This window comes from Bos javanicus, chromosome 19 (assembly GCF_032452875.1).
Source record: "Bos javanicus breed banteng chromosome 19, ARS-OSU_banteng_1.0, whole genome shotgun sequence".
Lineage (NCBI taxonomy): Eukaryota > Metazoa > Chordata > Mammalia > Artiodactyla > Bovidae > Bos > Bos javanicus.
In genome coordinates, this window is record NC_083886.1 from 26,552,739 (window position 1) to 26,576,034 (window position 23,296).

The 23,296-nt window shown below is 47.4% G+C and overlaps 2 protein-coding genes and 1 pseudogene across 4 annotated transcripts in view; all 3 read left to right on the forward strand.

The window, feature by feature from the left end:
* The first annotated feature begins 4,994 nt into the window (after nt 1-4,994).
* On the forward strand, nt 4,995-6,382 carry LOC133231971 (selenoprotein W-like; annotated as a pseudogene).
* Nucleotides 6,383-16,016: 9,634 nt separating this feature from the next.
* Nucleotides 16,017-17,631, forward strand: LOC133231976 (uncharacterized). Its single transcript, XM_061390789.1, has 2 exons — nt 16,017-17,162; nt 17,335-17,631. The coding sequence occupies exons 1-2, from the start codon at nt 16,791-16,793 to the stop codon at nt 17,629-17,631; spliced, it is 669 nt and encodes a 222-aa protein (XP_061246773.1). The 5' UTR covers nt 16,017-16,790.
* The window catches only part of SLC13A5 (solute carrier family 13 member 5), a 29,042-nt gene continuing 23,316 nt past the window's right edge, over nt 17,571-23,296 (forward strand). For 2 of the 3 annotated variants that reach the window (XM_061390785.1, XM_061390787.1), the window contains exons 1-3: nt 17,571-17,760; nt 22,532-22,660; nt 22,924-23,060. In XM_061390785.1, coding sequence (XP_061246769.1) covers nt 17,659-17,760; nt 22,532-22,660; nt 22,924-23,060 — 368 coding nt within the window. In that variant the 5' untranslated portion in view covers nt 17,571-17,658. Of the gene's footprint in view, nt 17,761-22,286; nt 22,661-22,923; nt 23,061-23,296 lie in introns of all 3 variants that reach the window. The other variant, XM_061390786.1, reaches the window with a different exon arrangement.

Here is a 23,296-nt window from a genome sequence, read left to right on the forward strand (position 1 = left end):
CACCCCCACCCCTACAACTGAGGGTCCTCAGAGCTTTCCCAGACCCCAGTCACAGCTGAGCTAACAGAAGGATTCCAAGCATTGAGCGGTGGCACAAGGTTGCCGAGAGAATTCTTGTGATGCCTGCAAATGGAGTGAGAGCAGCTTTTCTAAGGAGGAGAATAGGATTAAGGAAAAGGTTCAGACGTGGTCTCTAGCCAACTGGCTGCTGCTGCTAAGTCGCTTCAGTCGTGTCCGACTCTGTGCGACCCCATAGACGGCAGCCCACCAGGCTCCCCTGTCCCTGCGATTCTCCAGGCAAGAACACTGGAGTGGGTTGCCATTTCCTTCTCCAATTCATGAAAGTGAAAAGCCAAAGTGAAGTCGCTCAGTCATGTCCGACTCTTAGCGACCCCATGGACTGCAGCCTACCAGGCTTCTCCATCTATGGGATTTTCCAGGCAAAAAAAGTACTGGAGTGGGGTGCCATTGCCTTCTCCACCAGCCAACTGGCAGACTCTAAAATCCAGATACTGAATGAGAGATGTGCCTGCATGCTCAGTCAATAAGTCTTGTCTGACTCTTTGCAACCCCATGGACTGTAGCCCTCCATCCATGGGATTCTCCAGGCAAGAATACTGGAGTGGGTCACCAGTCCCTTCTCCAAGGGTCTTTCTGACCCAGGGCTCAAACCCAGGTCTCCTGCATTGCAGGTGGATTCTTTACCAGCTGAGCTACCAGGGAAACTCACTAGAGCGGATGGTAACAGTAATGATCAGTGATAGGAGTGATCAGTAATGATCAGTAACAGCAAAAATTACTGCTTATACATTTCCTCTGCTGCAGGCATTATATGAAGCATTTTACAGGCAAGATCTTTTTTAATCTGCCCAACAGCTCTGATGTATGTATTTTAGCCCCGTTTACATCTGTGGAAATGGGGGCCCAGAGAGGTTAAGTACTTTGCTCACAGTCACACAGTGGGAAAAAAAACAAAAGAAGGTCACACAGTGAATATCAGAACTGGGATTTGAACCAGGCTGATCTCACTCAGGGGTGTATGAACATAAGTCAGACACCAGCCACCTTATTTGACAGCTGGAGGGGATGGGGGAGACCCAGGTTAATGTCCCAATTCCCTTCCTCCCCACCTGGGAAAATTGTTTAATTCCTCTGACCTTTGCTTCCCACTGCTGTCCATCTCCAGGCAGTTTTACACATAGCAAAAATAATGGGGAAAAACCCATGAGATTTCACACACGTTGTCTCCTGCTGAGATCCCCTAGAACAGAGCGGGTGGTGAGATGTCAAAGAGAGTGCAAAGATGAGACTCCTGGGGGACAGGGATCGGTGATGGTGGAAATGGAAATGACCTTGTGCTTTTTAATATCTACATCCTAATTGTCTTCCAAGATGTTTCCTCTTTCCAGACCAGCACACCCCTGCACCACCCCTTCCTTACCTTATCAAAATTCCACCAGTTCTTCAAAGCTAACTCTGATATCATCACAGATACAGGATCTACTTGCTCTGTCTCTGGGTCTGGTTGGCTGCTTATCTGTCTGTAGCCCCAACTTGTGCTCATCCAAGCACAGATGTAGGCTATTTGAGGTTCATCACCACCTCTTTTTTTTTTTTTTTTAATTTCGGTTACACTGGGTCTTTGTTGCTACACAGCCTTTCTCTAGGTGCAGGGGCTACTCTCTAGCTGCTTCTCACTGTGGTAGTTTCTCTTGTTGCAGATCATAGGCTCTAGGCGCAGGGGCTCAGTTGTTGTGGCACATGGGCTTAGTTGCCCTTTGGCAAGTAGAATTTTCCCAGACCAGGGATCGAACCGGTGTCCCCTGCATTGGCAGGTGGATTCTTAACCCCCTGGACCATGCAGGAGGTCCTCATCACCTCTTTCATCACGCTGTTTCTAATTCATCAGCTTCTGCCAGAGGACCCGCTGAGCTTGTGCCCAGTAGCCTGTGAAGTCTTTGGCTGTGTGTAGTGGGCAGGCAAAGGCTGGCTGAGCTGAATGGGTGTGAACAATGCAGGTCTGAGATAATTAGAAGTTAGAAATCTCCCTTCACTCCCATCTCCACCCCACGCCACCCCAGAACCTGAGGTTCTCAAAGCAACAGTGGATGCCATTAACTTCTGAATTTTTTTAGTTGGAAGATAATTGCTTTGCTATGTTGTGTTGGTTTCTGCCGTACGTCAACATGAATCAGCCACAAGCATACATATGTCCCCTTCCTCCTGAATCTCCCTCCCCATCTTCCCCCCCGGGCCCCAGGTTGTCACAGAGCACTGGGCTGAGATCCTTGTGTCATATAGTAAATTCCCACTGGCTCCATTCTACATATGGTAATATATATGTTTCTGTGTTATTCTCTGAATTCATCCCACCCACTCCCTCCCTTCTGAATTTTAAAGAGAACCTATAATTCTATAACTAATCCATAAATAAGTTTTCTTTCATTTTTTTTAAGTTGCAGAAAAATTGCTTTACAATATTGTGTTAGTTTCTGCTGTACACCACCATGAATCAGCTATATGTATACATATATCCCTTCCCACCCCCATCTCGAGCCTCCCTCCCACCTAGAAATAAGTTCTCTTTGAAAACAATTGGAATAGTATAGACGAAGGAAAATTTCTTTCTGACCACCATGCCCGCTCTGGAGCCATCGCTATTTTTAACCGGCGTGTGTAACCAGGCACATTCTGGCTGGCACAGAAGCCTGTCTCCATTCCCACCATGACATGAATCAGTGTTGTGGGCTTTCATGATGGCATCATTCTGCCACTCGTCTTTGGCCAGCCACCAACCCCTCCCCAATCCCAAACCCATAAAAAAACTAGATGAGAAATGCTCCGTTGTGAGCTTAGAATTCCTCTCCAGGACGCTCTGGCTACCGGCTTGGCAGCAGTCAGGAGTTTCCGGTAGCCTCCTTTGTGTCAGGCCAGGGGGGGTCAGGGTTGTCACAGGGAACCAGTCCCTCGGCCGTGACTTGGCTGGGCTGCCCAGTGTTACCCTTCACTGGGTGGGGCGGGGGGGAGGGAGCGGGCACTCTAGGCTGGCCCAGGAAGCAGGAATAATAGTACATACCTCAGTGTGTTGTCTTGAGGATAAGCTGAGAAATTGTGTGTGAAAGCTGCACAAGCTCATGGAACACAGGAGAGAATATTAAAAGGCTATTTCCATGGTTGACTTCAAGAAGGGATCTTGGTCAGGCTTTCTTCTTTTAAGGGATCGCTACCCTAAGGAAGGGCTTTCCCTGTGGCTCAGCAGTACAGACTCTGCCTGCCAATGCAGGAGATGCAATAGACTTGGATTCGATCCCTGGGTCGGGAAGATCCCCTGGAGTAGGAAATGGCAACCCACTCCAGTATTCTTGCCTGGAAAATTCCATGAACAGAGAACGGGCTACAGTCCATGCAGTCGCAAAAAGTCAAACACAACTGAGTGACTGAACACAGTGCAGGCTAAGGAAAATGATGTAACGACAGAAGTATGTTACTTGCCAGACAAAAATTACATGGTGGGATTGTGAGCACTTCTGTCAGTCATGCCTTTAGAAAGATCCTGTGGTCAGAGTGGGCCCGAGTCCTGGGAGACATGATGGTCGAGATTGCAGTCTCCCTAAGTACAATGTGTTTGGGTGGGAGTTTGTTTTTCAGACCACAGGCAATTGCATCAAATGACTAGTCTCTCTGGATGGAATTCAAGCCTGGGAATATCTGTGATTGTGTTTGGGGCAGACTCCAAGTCAGCCTGGGCAGCAAAGTCAGGGGATGCCCTGCCAGCTCCTGCTTAGTTGGCATCCAGAGGGGAGGAACCTTGTCATTAAACGGATGGGCAAGAAACAGCAGCTCCACGACTTCTGTCTGCAATTGTGGTCTCGAGTACTCTTCCCTTCCCTTCCTTTGGAGGTCAGTTTCCACACGGTCTCAGCTCTGTTCCTGATCAAGGCACCCCCTCCCCCTCTCCCCCTACTTTTCTCCATCCAACCAGCAATCCCAACTCCCCTCTTTGTCCCCCATTGATCACTGCTCCACTTCCCCAGAGGGACATCTCCGGGTCAGTGTTCTGGGGACTTTTACCTCTCTCTGGTGATTTTCTAGGTCTCAGTCATGGAATGGGCCACCTTAGCTGCTGCTGAATCTCATGTGACCCAGGACAAATGGCCATGAACATTAAATCTTTCATTATCACTTTTTTTGGAGGGGGAGGGGAGCAGGGAGAAAAAATTTAGACCCTGAGCATCTTTCTACTATCAGAAAAAGCTTGCTGTGTATATGTCATGCTGATACACAGCCACTCATTGTAGAGAATAATTAGTGTTTTTTTCATTTTTAAAAATGGACCCCACTCTATGACTTCACTTTTTTTTTTTTTTTTTTGGCCAAGCTGCATGGCTTACTGGATCTTTGTTCCCCAACCAAGGATGGAATCTGTGCCCCTTGCAGCAGAAGCATGGAGTCTTAACCACTAGACCACCAGGCAAGTCCCTGCATATTGTTAAACCTTGTATAAATGGGGTTAAAGTATATAATAGAGACTTCCCTGGGGGTCCAGTGGGTAAGACACTGAGCTCCCAATCCAGGGGACCCAGGCTCGATCTCTGGTCAGGGAACTAGATCCCACATGCTGCAAAGAAGACCCGGTGCAGTCAAATGAATAAAAAGAAAAATGTATATAATAATGCAAATAAACAAATTAAGAACTCCTTTGATCCTCTGGCCTTTTTCAGTATACCTCTTTTTTTTTTCTCTCACAGTTGAACTGCTGTAAAGAGAAGTCTCATCTTGCTTGTTTCCACGAGTCAGCTCTCATTCTCTCTTCCCTACTTCAGCCTCCGCTGAACCCCACCCCATCTACAAGGACCATGTTGTCCAGTCTTCAGCCACCAGGCAATTTGCACTGTGGGGATTCTGAACAACTTTATTTTAAAAAATTATATAACTTGGCAGATCTCGCTTTTCCTCACCTGGGTTCAGATTGCGAGTCCGCACTGTAGCGGACCCTGCGGTCCGGAACCATGGCGGTTGTTGTCTGAGTGGTTTATTGTGGCGCTTGAGGCTACAAGCCCAAGTATCTTCAGCTCAGGAAGAAGTTAGAAGAGTTCTCTGACCGCCTGGACATCTGCAGCTAGGGGACTCCCCAGGTCACTGGTTTCTTTGAAGTGTTCGTAGCGGGAAAGCTGATTGACTCCAAGAAGGGAGGCGATGGCTACGTGGACACAGAGGGCAAGTTTCTAAAGCTGGTGGCCACCATCAAAGCCACTTTGGCTTGATGTGCCCTAAAGACAGAGACCAGTGACCATGGCCCAGCCCCTCTTAGCAGAGGCTTCATGACAGGAAGGACTGAAATGTCTCTTGGAGGCCTGGTACTTCCCTGATGTTCCCATGGCCGCCGGTTGGAGCAGGATGGACACCCTGGTCTTTGCCTGTGTGTGTGTGTCCCCAGAAGCCTAATGTTGCTCACTGGTCCTGCTGCCCTCCCCCATCCCTCATCTCGCTGCATCTCCCTGCCCCCATGTCTTCCTTCTACCCTCTGTTGTTTGGGGTGGTCCTGCTCCAGGCTTCCTTTTCAAGGGGAAGCCGAGAGCAGGATCAGGATGAGTGAGTGTCAGATTTCACCAGCAACAGCAACAGTTCACAACTCAATAAATGGTGATGAGGTTAACAACAACTACAACAACAAATTATATAACTTAATTCAGATAGCTTCCTTTGTGGCTCAGCTGGTAAAGACTCCGCCTGCGACGTGAGATACCTGGGTTTGATCTCTGGGTTGAGAAGATCCCCTGCAGAAGGGAAAGGCTAGCCACTCCAGTATTCTGGCCTGAAGAATCCCATGATCTGTACAGTCCGTGGGGTCGCGAAGAGTCAGACACAACTGAGCGGCTTTCACTTTCTTCATTTTAGTTCAGAGGGATAGAACTCTGTCTGGCGTCTTTAACAACAAAACGCACCGTGCCGTAAAATGTACACATTTTGGGCTTCCCTGGTGGTCCAGTGGTTAAGAATCCCCCTGACAATGCAGGGGATATGAGTTTGATCTCTGGTCTGGGAGGATCCACCTGCCTTGGAGCAACCAAGCCTGAGAATCACAGCAACTGAGCCCACAAGCCCTAGAGCCCGTGCTCCGCAGCAAGAGAAACCACCACAATGAGAAGCCCGAGTACAGCAGCGAGGGAGTAGTTCCCGCTCGCCGCAACTTGAGAAAGCCCGAGGGCAGCAATGAAAACCCATTAGAGCCAAAAGTAAATAAATAAACCTTAAAAAAAAAAAAAAAAGTACACGTTTTACTAAAGGGAAGGCCCTCCCCCAGCAAATACTCTTGTCTTCTCTATTGATAGACGTATCTGAAAGACAGTCTGTGCTTTCGTGTTTATCAGTCAAGGCTGCAATTACTATTTCAGGGCATGAAACTTTGGACCCAGCATCAATTTGGGGATGAGGGAGCAAAGTTCACATTTTCATTCAGATGTCATTTGAGAAGGGAGCAAAGTTCACATTTTCATTCAGATGTCATTTATAAACATAGTGATAAAAAGATCCTTAAGAACCCCATCTTTTTTCATCCCTGTGCTCCTCTCTCTAACTATAACCCCCCATCCCCAACCAAAGATGACCTTTGGAAACTAAATTTTCAGTAAGTGGGACATTAGCTGTTCTTATTTTGTCTGAAATATTTTTTTCCCCCTTTATCTTGTACCTGGAACCTCCTGAATGTTTTTCTAGTGTCAAATATATGCACAGGCCCCTTTAAAAATATTATAAGCCTTTATTTTACAATATTTAAAATATGTTTTTAATATATTTTGTTTTATAAAGGAAAAAATGATAAACATATCTGTATTCATACCCAGTTCAAATGATAAAACATTTCAGGTATGGTTAGAGCTCTCCTACCTAATCACAGGCCTCCTCCCCATCAGCTTAAAACCAGACAGAATAGGGTGTTTATTTATGCCTCTATTCTTTATACTTTTGCTATTTGTTTGTATCCTTAAGCAAAATACAGTCTTATATTGCATATTTAACATTTTATAAGCATTATTATCCTATAAGTGTTCTGTAACTTAATTCTTTCACCAAATATTATAAAGCTTTCCCACAATACTTGTAAGCTTCATTCATATTTATGTGCATATCTCTAATTCCTTCATTTTTCCTGCTATATAAAAACCTAGCATGAAAATACCCCAATTTATTTATTCATTCTCTCGCTGTTGGATTTTTCAGATTTTTTCCTTCTTGCAAACACTACCACCTCAACTTTGTTTTGTGTGTCTCCTGTACACATATGCAGGGTTTTTTTTTCCCTAGGACGATGGTCTTTGAACTTGGCTCATGTTCTCCCCAAGATAATTTTGAAATTATTATGTATCTCTGTCCAAATTTTAAGTTGTCATCTAAATTTTTAAATCATAAGTTTATATTTATTTAAAAATTGATATTGGAGTATAGTTAATTAGCAATGTTGCATTTATTTCAGGTGCACAGCAAAGTGATTCCGTTATATATATGCATGTATCTATCCTTTTTCAAGTTTTTTTCCCATTTAAGCTATTATATCATAAGTTTAAAGATTAGTGTGAGCCATGTGAATCTGCTATATTTGTTGGTTGAAAGTGATTGAATATTAATTTCCTTTAATTCAGACTGATAGCTGCAAAGAATGTCATGTCTTATAAATATCATTTAAAACTAAAATTGTTACTCCACTTTTCAACATGTATGCAGTGGAATCTAAATATCACAGTCTAAATATCACTTGATACTTGCTATTATTCACTTTAAAAATACTCAAACTCCTCCTTGACAGTCCAAAATTTTACGTAGCTATTTTTCTCATTTATCTTATATTTCCATTCCATTTAGTTAATAAAATTTCTCTTAACATATATTTGAAGCTTTCTAATGCTGATGGACAGGGAGGCCTGGCGTGCTGCGATTCATGGGGTCGCAAAGAGTCGGACACGACTGAGCGACTGAACTGAACTGAGTGTTAAGGCAATGGCACCCCACTCCAGTACTCTTGCCTGGAAAATCCCATGGATGGAAGAGCCTGGTGGGCTGCAGTCCATGGGGTCGCTAAGAGTCGGACACAACTGAGTGACTTCACTTTCACTTTTCACTTTATGCATTGGAGAAGGAAATGGCAACTCACTCCAGTGTTCTTGCCCGGAGAATCCCAGGACGGGGGAGCCTGGTGGGCTGCCGTCTATGGGGTCGCACAGAGTCGGACATGACTGAAGCGACTTAGCAGCAGCAGCAGCAGCAGCAGCAACAGTGCTCTCCCAATGATATTTTTCCACAATAAAAATATGTAAATAGATCGAAATACTCATGCTTTAAAATTTTTTATGAAAGTAAGGCTCTAAGAGTTAAAATTTTTTTCTGCTTTGAGTTACAGCAACAATTATTAGTATACACTTAAGCAAAGCAACATAATTATAACAGAGATTTTTTAAATAAATTATTAAATTTAAAAAGTGAAATTTGGTTGTAAAGGCAGCTCCATAAGGTTGATGGGGCTTAATTTGTTATCAGTTTGCCATGGATGAATGTGAAATATTACTTGGCAGAGGCAAGATTCAGCATCAATTCTGTCCTTATTTTCTGTTACTGAGCAACTTTGCTCCTGTAACTAGACAGGAATAAGGGATTTTTAAGAGCAGAGTTTCTTAATTCTGTGAACTCCCCAAGTTTCACCAAATTCACCAAAAATTGTGCAAAGATCCATCACAGGAAACTGTTTTGAATGCTGTGTCAGTTGGCAGCCAGATCTGATTCTCACTCAATTTTGTTGATGGTAAAAGAACTGGAAGTCGCCTGGCTCAGAAACCCATTTGTTGCTCAAGCCTGTAGTGTCGTTTTCTTGTCCACCTTTCAAGAATTACACCAAAAAGTCTGTATTAGAAATTTCAAATGAAAACTAAATATCTTTCATGTAGAAGCATCTTTTAAGACTCATATACTCAGAAAGACTTGAGAAAATGAAAATATTGTTTGACTTCAGTACATCTGACAATTTATTTTTTCCAATTTCTTATGTTTCTATTTTATTTTATGTTTATGTTGCTTTACTATATAAATCATAAAATGTTTATGTTGCTTTACTATATAAACACACCTTTTAGAAAGGAAAGTTATTTTCTGTTATGTGATTTAACTATAGGTGTGTCAAAATATTGACACTACAAATTTAGCTCAGTTGGCTTATGGGAGACATCTCTGTATAACCTCATTGGCAAAATCAGTATTTATTGTCAAAGTAATCGTCCAAATTAGGCTTCCCTGGTGTTCCGCCTGCCAAAGCAGGAGACTTGGGTTCGATCCCTGGGTTGGGAAGATCCCCTGGAGGAGGGCATGGCAACCCACTTCAATATTCTTGCCCAGAAAAATCCCATAGACAGAGGGGTCTCGCACACTACAGTCCTTGGGGTCGCCAAGAGTTGGACGTGACTGAGCGACTAAGCACACACAATCATACAAATTAGACTTACTTTCTGTGGGAAAAAAAGCAGGATTTCACTTTCCAACTTGAATAGCTATATTAATTTATATCCCGGTAACAACCGTCTCATTTCTGAATTCTTGTAACTCAAGGGCCTTGCTAAGTCACTTCTGTTGTGTCCAAGTCTTTGAGATCCTAGGGACTGTAGCCCATCAGACTCCTTGGTCCATGGGGTTCTCCAGGCAAGAATGCTGGAGTGGGTTGCCACGCCCTTCTCCAGGGAATCTTCCTGACTCAGGGATCAAACCCAGGTCTCTTACATCTCCTGCATTGGCAGGGGGGGTCTTTACCACCAGCACCACCTGGGAAGCCCCAGTACCCAAGCTCATTCATATAAGTTGATTCTGTTTCCACATACATCACTTATGAAAAATGTAAGTGTAATGCCCTTAACTTCATAACATGTATCCTGTGTGGTAGGTCACAGGATTTGTGCACAGTTATTCATTCCCTTCCCATCTTTGTAATCCTGCCCTGCAGACAGTACAATTCCCCACCTCACTGACTTTGGACTTGGCCGTGGGACTTGCTTGGCTGGTGGAAGGGGAGAGGTGAAGTCTGCCATATCTGAGCAGAGACTCTAGAGGTGCCGCAAGGTTCCCCACCAGCCCTCTTGCTCCTGCTCTCCACCTGGAGAACAGTGCTGTCCTGAGAGTGCCCGCTGCCTTGGTCTAGGTCTCGGAATGAGCACGAAAGTCAAGCAGACCCACAGTTCAGAATGAGGAGAGCATAGAGCTGCCCACAGCCTACCCACAGAGGGGAGCAGAGTTGGAAAACCGCAGACTCCCAGCCGACTTGCAGCTCTGGAGTAAATATTTGTTGTTGCAAGTCGAACCTAGCGAAAGCTGACCAATGCTTTCTTTTAATGGCAGCAACCTATATTCTGAGCAAATAAACCTCTGAATTTTTAGCAACCAAAACTTGTTTACAAATAAAACACTGCTCCCAAGTTAAAGCCTGGAAATAAACCATGGCTGCTTTTAGTATCAGTGACTGGTTCTTGCAGCAACCCTAATCCATAGAAATGCTTACACACCCTGCCCAAATACATGCAAATAGACTCAAATAAAAGTATCTAAAGTTTAAGTAAAACTATTCACCAGCTGCATTCCTAGGTGTGTCTTATGCCTGTCATCATCTCATCAGTAATACCATTTTCTTAGCTACAATATCAGCCATATAAATATAAAAGAGGTGATTGGATTCATTAGTCAATGTACTGCAATTTAAAAAGAGTTTTTAAACTTCAATATAATTTGACTTATGAGCTGCAAAAATAGTAGAGATCGTTCCTATATACCATTCTCCAGATTGCCCCAATACAGCATTCCACATGGCCATGCTAGTAAAAGCAGAAAATTGACATTCGTACTGAGACATCAATTTGCTGACAAAGATCCATATATTCAAAGATATGGTTTTTCCAGTAGTCATGTACAAATTGAGAATTGGACCATAAGGAAAGCTGAGCACTGAAGAATAGATGCTTTTTAACTGGGGCTGGAGAAGACTCTTGAGAGTCCCTTGGACAGCAAGGAGATCAAACCAGTCAATCCTAAAGGAAATCAATGCTGAATATTTATTGGAAGGACTGTTGCTGAAGCTCCAATACTTTGGCCACCCGATGAGAAGAGCTGACTCTTTGGAAAAGACACTGATGCTGCGAAAGATTGAAGAGTAAAGGAGTAAGGGGCAGCAGAGGCTAAGGTGGTTAGATATCATCACTGACTCAACGGACACAAATCTGATCAAACTCTGGGAGATAGTAGAGGACAGAGGAGCCTGACATGCTACAGTCCAAGGCGTCACAGAGTCAGACACGACTTAGTGACTGAACAACAACAGGCCCAATGTGTGTCTCTCCGTGTGTGTGTGTGTGTGTGGTTCTTCATTGGTACATCTATCACTGCTGTAGTGATACAGTGTTACAGTCGCATTCTCCCCCAACCCTAACCACTGGCAACTCCTGGTCTTTTCCACTCCCCTCTAATTTTTCACTTGCAGAATGTTATATAAATGGAATCATACCACCTGTAACCTTTCGTGATTGGCTTTTTACACTCAGCATAATAGCCTTAAGATCCATCCAAGTATGTTCTTTCTGTTTTTTTAACCACTGAGTGGTATTTTACTGGGCTTCCCAGGAAAGTGGTCAAAGAATCTGCCTGCCAATGTGGAAGACCCAAGTTCGATCCCTGGGTTGGGAAGATCCCCTGGAGAAGGAAATGGAAACCCACTCCAGTATGCTTGCCTGGAAAATGCCACGGATAGAGGAGCCTGACAGACTACAGCCTATGGGGTCACAAAAGAGTCAGACATGACTTAGTGACTAAACAACAACAGAATTTTACTGCTTGGGTAGAGCAGCACAGCCTCTTGACCACGAATGAACTTGTTGGCCAGCCCAAATATCTTCATGTCAGTAGCTAATGATTACATCAATCACTATCACTTCATGAGTCTTGAATTCTGATAAGCAATTTCCCTCCTCTTCTCCAGAACTGTTTTAACTATTCTTGGCTTCTTGTGTCAATCACAAATTGGCATTGGCCATGGGGTCTCGCCATCTAGCTCTGCAAGGATTAAATCATGTGCTGATGCAGTTGCTGATTTTCAACACGCCCTGAAAGGAGTTCAGGGTGGAGGGCAGACATGAGGCCCTCTGTGCTCAGGAAAAAACTGGTAAGACAGGTTTTCAGATAGTTAGATATTTTCAGAAGCTTATTTTATGAGCCCAATTCTTGTATCTCCTCAAATCTAGAAAAGCACTAAAATCCTTCATGGTGTCGACTGTTTCTCATGACTTCATGAGACTAGCAGAGGTTTTCTGGAAAACATATGTGCTTGATTGTATGTACTTCCCCTTCACCAAAATCACATGTATATTGATCTCCCCCCTCACCCTTTGGAACAGTTTCTCAGAGCTATCTGAGGTGCTGTCTCCTGGTCTGCAGTTCTCATTTTGCCCCCAATAAAACTTAACTTGCAACTTTCATGCTGTGCAATTTTTTTTAATTGACTCTTGCAAAAATTAGAACTTTAGATGTAACTTGTCAAATAAAAATTCAGTTGGGATTTTGATTGGGATTGAAATGAATTTATAGATGAATTTGAGAGGCATGACTATCTTTACAATGTTTAGTCTTCCTGTCCATGAACTTGGTATAATCTTTCCATTTATTAGCTTTGTTGTTGTTGTTGTAGTTGTACTTTGTTGCTGTTTAGTTGCTAAGTCACGTCTGGCTCTTGGGGCTCCATGGACTGTAGCCTGCCAGGGTCCTCTGTCCATGGGATTTTCCAGGCAAGAATTCTGGAGTGGGTTGCCATTTTCTTCTCCAGGGGATCTTCCCTACCGAGGGATGGAACCCAAGTCTCCAGCATTGCAGGCAGATTCTTTACCACTGAGCCTCAGCCACATATACCCTCTTTAAAGTAAAATTTAATCTCCCTAAAACTGAGTTCCCTTGCTGAGTTTATGATTAACCTCTCTGTCGTTAACTTTATTCTCTTTCTTGTCCTGCCCCTATCCCCCTTCGTTGTTTAGTCGCCAATAATGTCCAACTCTTTGTGACCCTATGGACTGCAGCATGCTAAGCTTCCCTGTGCTTAACCATCTCCCAGAGTTTGCTCAGACTCATTTCCATTGAATCAGTGAGGCCGTACAACCATCTCATCCTCTGTCATCTCCTTTTCCTCTTGCCTTCAATTTTTCCCAGCATCAAAGTCTTTTCCAGTGAGTCGGCTGTTCACCTCAGGTGGCCAAAATATTGGAGCTTCAGCTTCAGCATCCGTCCTTCCAATGAATATTCAGAGTTGATTTCCTTTAGGATTGACTGGTTTGATCTCCTTGCTGTCCAAGGGACTCTCAAGAGTCTTCTTCAGCACCACAGTTTGAAAGCATCAATTCTTTGGTGCTCAGCCTGCGTTATGGTCCAACTCTCACATCCTACATGACTACTGAAAAAAACCACAGCTTTGAATATACGGACCTTTGTCAGCAAAGTGATGTCTCTGCTTTTTAATGCACTGTCTACGTTTGTCATAGCTTTTCTTCCAAAGAGCAAGTGTTTTTTAATTTCATGGCTGCAGTCAGTGTCCACAGTGATTTTGGAGCCCAAGGGAAAAAAAAAATCTGTCACTGTTTCCATTTTTTCCTAATCTATTTGCCATGAAGCGATGGGACTGGATGCCACGATCTCAGTATTTTGAATGCTGAGTTTTAAACCAACTTTTTCACACTCTTCTTTCGCCTTCATCAAGAGGCTCTTTAGGTCATCTTTGCTTTCTGCCATTAGGGTGGTATGATCTGTGGCACCCTGTGGCATAGGGTGGCATATCTGTGGTTATTGATATTTCTTCCAACAATCTTGATTCCAGCTTGTGAGTCATCCAGCCAGGCATTTAGCATGATATATGAGGAGAATCAAAGAAAAGGGGAATTGAAACCAAACAAGACCCAGTGGGGCCTTCCTGGGTTAAACCAACAACAACCCCCCCCCGCCCACCTTGTGTCCATTTCTTATTTGTAGAAAAAGGGTTTGGCCTCCTAGATCTTCCCTGAATTCCGCAGAGCAGACTCAAGCAGATACTAATGAGGAAAGTAAGGGAACGCAGAAACAAAAGAAAAGTAATCAGGAAACAATAGCTCAGCAGCAAAACAGAGCACTAGTACCTCTTCCAGGGATATACATACAGTCTGACACAAATCTTCGAATTGTTTTGCGAGAAATAAGACCCCTCTCACCAGCTGAAGGATGAGCATACATGTTGACCACAAGCACATAGACCCCAGACTAGTTTGTGTCAACTACAAATTGGCACTTGCCGTCTGCCTATCAACCACAACAAGGATTAAGTTGTATGCTGCTGGAGCTGCTGACCTTCAATACTCCCTGAAAGGAGTTGAGGATGGAGACCAGAAATGAGGCACTCGGTGCTTGGGGGCAAAACTGGAAGGATAGATTTTCAGATAGTCAGATGTTTTCAGGAACTGATTTCATGAGCCCAATTCTTGTATCTCCCTATATCTAGAAAAGCACCAAAATCCTTCATGGTGACAACTGTTCCTTGTGACTAGCAAAGGTTTCATGAGCCTAGTAGAAACTTTCTGGAAAAATATGTGCTTGACTGCATGTGTTTCCCCTTCACCAAAAATCACATATACACTCACCTTGCCCTCTTGGCTCTTTGGAGCAGTTTCTCAGAACTATTTGAGGTGCTGTCTCCCCAGGCTTCAGTCCTCATTTTGCCCCAATAAAACTTAACTTGCAGCTCTCACATTGTGCATTTTTTTTAAATTGACAGTTGGAACCAGAAGGTTGATGATTAAGAGTCCCAAACACCACCCTTTTGCCTCACCATTACCAACCAATGAGAAGAAAGTCGTGTCCCCTGCGACTCTCACCCCAAATGTTGCCCTTAAAAGCTCTTCCCTGAAAGTCATTGGAGAGTTTGAATTTTTTTGAGCATAAGCTGCCTGATCTCCTTGCTTGGCACCTGCAATAAACATCACAATTCCCCACAACCTAATGTCAGTAGATAGGCTTTGGTGAAAGTGAAAAGTGAAGGTCGCTCAGTCGTGTCTGACTCTTTGCAACTCCATGGACTATACAGCCCATGGAATTCTCCAGGCCAGAATAGAGTTGGCCAAATGGACGCAAGTTCAGTTGGGTAACAAAAGCAGTTGTATCATTGTAAGGAAGTGGTTTACTTGGATGAAATAAAATTATTTTTAAGGCAGGAAAAAATTTAAACATAAAATTCTCTCTCTGCCCATTTGAACCACTACTTTCTTCCCTGTAGTGCGCATTGTACACCTGCATTATACGTTAACTGTTTTTGTTATTGATGTTTAGTCACTAAGTCATGTCTGACTCTTTTGCCATCCCATGGACTGTAGCTCACGAGACTCCTCAGTCCATGGGATTTCCCAGGCAAGAATACTGGAGTGAGTTGCCATTTCCTCCTTCAGAGGATCTTTCCAGCCCAGGAATCAAATCTGCCTCTCCTGCAGTGCAGGTGGATTCTTTACCACTGAGCCACAGGGGAAGCCTGTTATACATTAACTAGATCCCCTAGAAGACAGAGGAAGGCCTACTTTCAAAAAAAAAAAAAAAAGAGAAGGAGGGAGATTTTCTCCTGGCGCCAGCAAGATAATTCTTTAGGAGATAGCATTTCTCTTTCAATCCTGGAAGGGGTCACAGTAACCAACTTGCTTCATTGGACTATATAAACCATCAACATGTTACTTTGATGTAATACACTTTGTCTCAAAAACTCAAGTGCCTTGACCTCTAACAGAGCAGCGCTCAGAGTTTTCTGAATGACTTTCTTGAATCATAATCCTCCAGCTGGCTGGAATAAAAATTTCCATTGTTTTCTTAGGTTGACTATTGACTTTTTTTGATGACAACTTACACTCATTCACACATCCCAGAGAAAAAGTTTTGTGCACACACATTGGGTCAGGTACTGTGAAAGGTGCTGGTTGGACATATGTGGATGAATAAAATAGACATCAAATAAAAATCACACCAATAAATAAATAGGAAGAAATAGTGCTAAGTGCTCTGGGATGGGGCAGGGGGTGGGATGGGAGGAAAGCCAGGGTTCGATAAATGAGAATTACAAAGCAGAAGGTATATGAGAAGCAGATAGATGCAGGAAGGACTTGGGGGAATACCTGTCCTTAGGTGGAGGTGACAGCAGGAGATGTGAGAACTTGAATTAAGATGTGATGAGTTTAGGGACCTGAGACACATCCAGAATGGAAGACGTTGGGAGTATGGAGAATCTGGGACTCTGGCATCAGACCAAGGATTGTTGTTCTTCAGTGGATCAGTGTGTCCGAGTCTTTGCGACCCCATTGACTGCAGCACACTAGACTTCCCTGTCCTTCACTATCTCCCAGAGCTTGATCAAACTTACGTCCATTGAGTCGGTGATGCCATCCAACCATCTCATCCTCTGTCCTCCTCTTCAGACATCTTATCCTCTACAGACACAGGATAGTAATCTCTATAGAGCAGGCTATGGTTAAACCACAAACAGTGGTAGGACTCCTCCAAAGAAAACTGCAGAATGAGAAGACAGGGAGGCAGAGAAGGAAGGAAAATGCTAGCTGGGGGTGGTGGCAGCGTCTGCATCCTTGTACCTCCAGCACACAAAACAGGGCTCAGAACACAATAGCTGCTCAGTACCCTGCAGGCGGCGGCGGCTGAGGGAATGAACGACCCTCTCAGTGCAGCCTCGGTTAAGTCCCTTCCTCTCTGGACCCTCTTTTCCCTGTAGAATGACAGTAGCTGCTCAGGCGGGCTCAGTCGGCTTTCCGCGGACGCAGCGCCAGCTGGCGTCTGACCCGCTGCGCGGGGACAGCGCAAAGCCGCTGGAACAGCGGAGGACAGTGGCCTCACCTCCTGCGCGATCGCTGGAGAGTGCCGGGGATGTGCTGGGTGGGAGAGGGTGTGGGCGCGGGGGACGGGTCCTGTGCCCAGAGCGGCGGGTTCCCGGTAGGGAAGCCGAGCGTGACCGCGACGGGGTTGGTGGGGTTGGTGGGAGGCGAGGAGAAGAGACCCCCGGAGCAGACCGCGCTGGGTGCTCGGTGGGTCATTGCCGTTGCGGGAGACCCCTCCGGGATCGGCGTGTGAGGAGCAGAAGTAACCAGGTGAAAAGGAGGGAGAGGTTGGGGAGATGGATCTGAAAGACTCAGAAACCGCTGGGAACCTTCACCTGGGACCCAGACGGGGCCCAGGAAAGGCAGATGAAGAAGCAGAGGGGGGTCGGGGGGCCACCCGAACGTCTAAGCCCAGACTGAATGACAGATCCCTACCGCTTAGGGGGACGCCCTCTGGCCCGCCTGTCTAAGGCACTGCAGGAAAGGCTTGGAGAGTCAGGATGTGCCGGGTACCCGACCCCTCCTGGAGCGCCGGCCGGTAGCGCTGGAGACCGCAGGCCCCGCCCGGGAGGCAGAGTTGGGGGCAGGCTTGTCCCACCGACCTTGCGGGGATGGCCCCGCCCCCGGGGCCGAGGTGAGGCTCCGTCGTGGGAGGCGGAGTTGCCGCCGCCCCCTCCAACCCCCCTCTGGACTGCGGCCCCTTCTTAAGCCCGTGCAACGACTGGCTGCCCTTCTCTAGCTTCTCCCGCCAGGTTCCCGCTCTGCAATGGCCTCGGCACTGAGCTATGTCTCCAAGTTCAAGTCCTTCGTGATCTTGTTCCTCACCCCGATCCTGCTGCTGCCACTCATCATTCTGATGCCCGCCAAGGTCAGTTGTGTCTCTGGACAGCCCGGTGGCTTCCGGGACCATTAGGTGGAGCGCACGGATTCCCGGGTGGGCACGACTTCCCCCGGGGGCACGCACCTTCTGGAGCTCCGGGTGCTGTGGGAGGTGCCCAGCAAGGAATTCTGAGGGGCTTGGATCTTGGGATTCACAGATCCCTGGAAACAAGAACTGTCTTGGCAAAGCACACAAACCTAGAAATTAGCACAGATCTTGGCCACACAGCCCATCCATAGGCTCAGAATCTCCCAGGCGCATAACCCGGACCCCAGGGTCCCTAAATGCCACCTGTACCAACAGGGAGCTTGGGCACTTGTTTCCTTCTCGCTCCTGTCTCTTCACTTAGGGACTTCCCAGCTGTAGATGGCTTCTGAGGCCACTCAGGGACAGACAGGAAAAAGTTATGACCTTGGTGGATCCTGTGCTGTGCTTAGTTGCTCAGTCGTGTCGGATTCTTTGTGACCCTATGGACTGTAGCCCTCCAGGCAAGCATACTGGAGTGGATTGTCATGCCCTCCTCCAGGGGATCTTCCCAACCCAGGGATCAAACCCAGGTCTCCTGCATTGCAGGCGAATTCTTTACCATCTGAGCCACCAGGGGATCCTGAGTCCTATCTTTGTCCCCTTCTGGCCCTCCTTCGAGCCTCAGTTTTCGTATCTATGATGCACATTTCTTTCCAGCTCTGAAGCTTAGGAAGCCATAGCTGAATCAGAGTCCTGCTGCCGCTCCCGGCTGAAAAGGCAGGTCAGGTTGGCCTGCTTTTGCTCACTGCCTGCTGTGGCTGAGGCAGGAGGCAGGACATGTTCCCAGAACTCACGCCTTGGGTGGCACCACCCAGGGTTGCGGGGAAGCTGCGTCCGAGCCCTGGCCTCCGAGGGCTCCCGGGAAGGAAGCAGAGAATGAATGGCCTTGGCCGCAGGATGGGGGCGGTGCCGGGAGCGCTGGCCCAGGCCCCGCTGGGCAGTGAGAGGCCCGTTTGGCAGAGGCCCGAGCCCTTTGAAACCTTTTGTGGCTGCTGGCTGCTCCTTACTCATTCCCTCTTTCAGCCTTTCACTCTCAGCCCAGACAGGAAACCTCTGCTCCCCCCACCCCCCACAACCCAGGCAAGTTTGGGCAACAGAGGATCTCTTTGGGGGACGCTCTGAAGGCAGTCCTGGAGCAGTGGGATTGTACTGGATATCAGGAAGCCAGGCTTCGAGAGAACTGGACTTCTCTTTCACCCATCCTTGTGATTTTAGCCAAGCCCCTGTGTTCTCTGGGCCTTGATGTTCTCAGCTGTACAATGGAGGAAGGAGGCTTGATTTTGACATTTTACGGCCATAGGGTCCGAAAGAGATCATGCTGGTTCCTAGGTTGGGGAGGAGCCCTTGGGTAGGCTGATCATAGACCCGTGATGGGCTGAGGACATCAGGTTCAACAAGGGTGGCTCTTCAGTTGCCACATCAGCTGTGGTCCACAGTATTTCCTCTGTAGAAAGAGATTTGGGGCTGTTACCGGCTGTGGGAGGGAGTCAGGCAGGGAGCTGTGATTTGAGTCCTGCTGGTGGGAGTAATGTTCCCCGGACTAACTACAGTCACTTTGCTGACCCTCCTGCTCCAGGAGAGTGTGACCAAGACCACCCGCCCCCTACCCCGCCAGCATACATTGGAAACCCTGAGCTAGGACCCCCAGCTCAGGTTGTGTCTGTATCTATGTGTTACGTTGGGAGGGAGGATCAGGCAAGGGAAGGGGAGCCGTGAGTGACAGTCACTCCAAAGGCTGCCTTCCTGCGTTCTCTTGCCTGGTGGTGGGGCAGGTGCCAGGGAGCTTGGAGCCCTGTCTCCTTTTTTTCTCCCTTTGAGCTTCTGTTTTGGTCACCATTGAAGAGCTCCCTGCCCCCACCCCCAGGGCCACAAAGTTTGCAAGGAAACCCAGGGTCAGGGGCAGAGTGGCAGGGAAGGCTGTGAGAGCACCATCCAAGGGGAGGGTAGGACTCCTAGGGTGAATCCCCCTCCACCGGTGCCCCGAACTCTCTCTGCTGCAGGCTTCCTTCTTTTATTCTTCTCCTACACCTTGCTTCCTTCTAGTCATCATCTCTCCTCCACTTTTCTACCCATTCTCTGAGCTCAGCTTGAAGTACTCCTCTGGTCATACTCTCTGCTGCAGAGAAGGCTCTGAGCTCACCGGGGTCCAGGCTCCCACCTGCAATTAGAACCCATCTCATTCTGCACGGTTGCCAGCCTCTCTTCAGGCTTCTCAAAGGTCACCTGTCCTTTCCTGCTCTCCCCACAACCCTCTGGAGCATTCTAGATGAGGGAGGGTCAACTTTGCGGGAAGGCATGGCAATCCACTCCAGTATTCCTGCCTGGAGAATTCCATGGACAGAGGAGCCTGGCGGGCTACAGTCCATGGGGTCACAAAGAGTCGGACACGACTGAAGTGACTTAGCACGTTATTCAGGGGCATCTCCTGAGCCTTCTGATAGAAGCATGGAGGAGAAGGGGTAGTTAGTCTCCTGTGCTTTCTATTGGCTACGTTTGGAGCCTCTAGGAACTGTCTGGGAAAATTGCTTACACGTGTCACCTGCCATTTAGATAATAAAAACATCACTTTCTATGTGGCATACATTTAGAGTGGGTGCTCTTCAATCCTTGATTTATAAGTGAGGACATGAAACAAGCAGGGAGAGGGGCCAGGGTTGGGAGTGGGAGGAGTATTTTATCAAAGACACTGTTGAGAATTCCTATCGTATGATGATAAGAAGGAGACTGAATTTTAGACAGTATGACTGTGCTTAAGAGGCTTCTCTTGTGGCTCAGTAGTAAAGAATCTGCCTGCCAATGCAGGCAACAAGGGTTCGATCCCTGGGTCTGGAAGATCCCTGGAGGAGGAAATGGCAAGCCACTGCAGTATTCTTGCCTGGGAAATCCCATGGACAGAGGAGTCTGGTGGGGTTTTGCAACCACGGGGTTGCAAAAGACTTAGTGACTCAACACCTGTGTTTGAAATCTCTGCAGCACACTCCCTCACTGCCCACCCCTGCCTCACTGCCCATCCCTGCAGCAGATCATTCCTACTTCTCTTTTTCAACCTCATGCAACCACTGGGTTGCAAAAGACTTAATGATTCAACAATTGTGTTTGAAATTTCTGCAGCACATTCCCTCACTGCCCACCCCTGCAGCAGATCATTCCTACTTCTCTTTTTCGACCTCAAAGACAAGGAGGGCCACACAATGGCAGATCACTGATCAGGCCTGCCCGGTGTCAAAGGCTGGGCTTCTAACCACATTTGTCCTGCCTTCAGCCCAGTGGTGTCACCAGCATTGACTCCCCTCTTCTTCGCAACTCGGGGACATCTGGCAAAGTTTAGAGACCTTTTGTTGTTATTGTTACAACTGGAGAGTGCCACTGGCATCTAGAGGGATGAAGGCTGGGGTGCTCCCACACACCCTGCCATGTACAGGACAGGCCCCTCCCCCTCAACAGAGAACCATCTAACCCCAAACACCAATAGTGCTGAGGTTGAGAAACCCTGCATCAGAGTAGGGAGGTGTCCTGGGGTGCTCGTATTTTATCACTGATAACACAATCCAGACAAAGAATGTGTCTTTGTGCGATGTTCCATGCATATAACACATGTTATCTTGGGTGATGATAAACTGATGTGTGTAGGTGCATTTGTCACAGCCCATGCTGTGCTGGTCGTTCCTCCAATCAGCACTTGCTGAGTGTCCCTGGGGTATCAGGCCTGTGTTGGATGCTGAGTGACATGGATTCTGCCTTCCACTGCTGACTCCACTCTTCAGGGGAGGGAGTGGGTGGGTCAGGAGTGGTGCTGGTGAAACAAATAATGCCAACTCAGTGTGCTGCATGCTGGGGGTGGGGGCAGGGGCATAGAGGAAGGGTGCAGACCCAGGCTAGGGGCAGGAAGGGGGAGATGCCCAAGGAGCAGTGGTGAGCTGAGCCCTGAGAACTCTCTCCAGGCCAAGGGAGCGTCTTGCAGCCGCGGGAGGTGGGGCATCAGCCTCGGTTCTCACCATGGCTCTGGGGTCGTGGAGCTCGAAGTGGGAGTAAGGAGATGTGGCTGGAGGGGCCTGCTCCACAGCAGAAGGTCTCCAAAGAGTGCTAGCGCATTTGGCTTCTGTCCTGAAGGCAAAGAAAGGCTTTTAAACAAAGGAGTGATATGATCTGATTTGCAAAAAAAAGAAAAGCAGCAGCAGTGTGGAGTGACGCAAGTAGAAAGATCGAATTAGAAGATAGTTGTGCTGTGCACCTGGGTGGCACTAGTGGTAAAGAACGCAGCTGCCAGTGCAGGAGACATAAGAGACACATGTTAGATCCCTTGGTCAGGAAGATCCCCTGGAGGTTGTCCAACTCTTTATGACCCCATGGACTGTAGCACGCCAAGCTTCCCTGTCCTTCACCATTTCCCAGAGCTTGCTCAAACTCATGTCCATTGAGTTGATGATACCATCCAGCCATTTCATCCTCTGTCATCCCCTTCTTCTCCTACCCTCAATCTTTCCCAGCCTCAGGGTCTTTTCCAATGAGCTGGCTTTTCAAATCAGATGGCATGGCAACCCACTCCAGTGTTCTTGCCTGGAGAATCCCATGGGCGGAGGAGCCTGGTGAGCTACAGTCCATGGGGTTGCAAAGAGCCGGACGTGATTGAGGGGACTGAGCACACAGGCATGCGTGCCCGCTGCCGCGCCGAGTGTTCTGGGCTGGGGGGCGAGATGGCAGCAGTTTGCAGGATCCAGGGCTGTCTCTTCAGTTTGTCCGGTGTGCCTACATCATCATCATCATGGCCGTTTACTGGTGCACAGAAGTCATCCCTCTGGCTGTCACCGCCCTCCTGCCTGCCTTGCTTTTCCCACTCTTCAAGATTCTGGACTTCAAGCAGGTGAGCGCCCCAGAGCATCTCTCCGTATGACTCTTCCTCTGAGCTCAGCTCTCAGCGGCGTAGGATCCGGGGGACCAGATCATACCCTGTTTGTGGGCTCTCTCTAGCAGAGGGACGTACCCTTGACCCTCCATCCCCACTCCAAGCTGCTCTGAAGTCAGCATCTGTTCTGCTCGCCTGTCTCTGGGGACTTGGGTGGCCCTGAGCCCGAGTAGTGTGTGGCCAGCGGGCGGGTCTGATGGGGCCTCTGTGCCCACCCGCAGGTGAGCATCCAGTACATGAAGGATACCAACATGCTGTTCCTTGGCGGTCTCATCGTGGCTGTGGCCGTGGAGCACTGGAAGCTGCACAAGAGGATTGCCCTGCGCACGCTCCTCTGGGTGGGGACCAAGCCTGCACAGTAATTATGCCTCCTCTTTCTCACAGTTAGGCCCAGGGCTGGGGAGGGGAATGTGTGCCACAGACTCACAGGCAAGGGCTGACCATGGCCTTACCTGGGCAGGGCAGCCAGGCAGACCCCTGGGTGGGTCATGTTACAATCTTAGCTAGGGAGGCCAGATGCAAGGATGGTGGGAGTCAGGGAGCAACTGGGGAGGAGGGGTATGGTAAGCAGCAGCGGGTAAAGTTTCTCTGAAT

Excerpts from the sequence above, each read along its gene's own strand:
- LOC133231976 (XM_061390789.1), top strand. The coding sequence starts at position 16,791 with ATGACAGTAGCTGCTCAGGCGGGCTCAGTCGGCTTTCCGCGGACGCAG. Across the intron at positions 17,163-17,334 it reads TGAGGAGCAGAAGTAACCAG|GGGGACGCCCTCTGGCCCGC; the intron begins GTGAAAAGGAGG and ends CCTACCGCTTAG.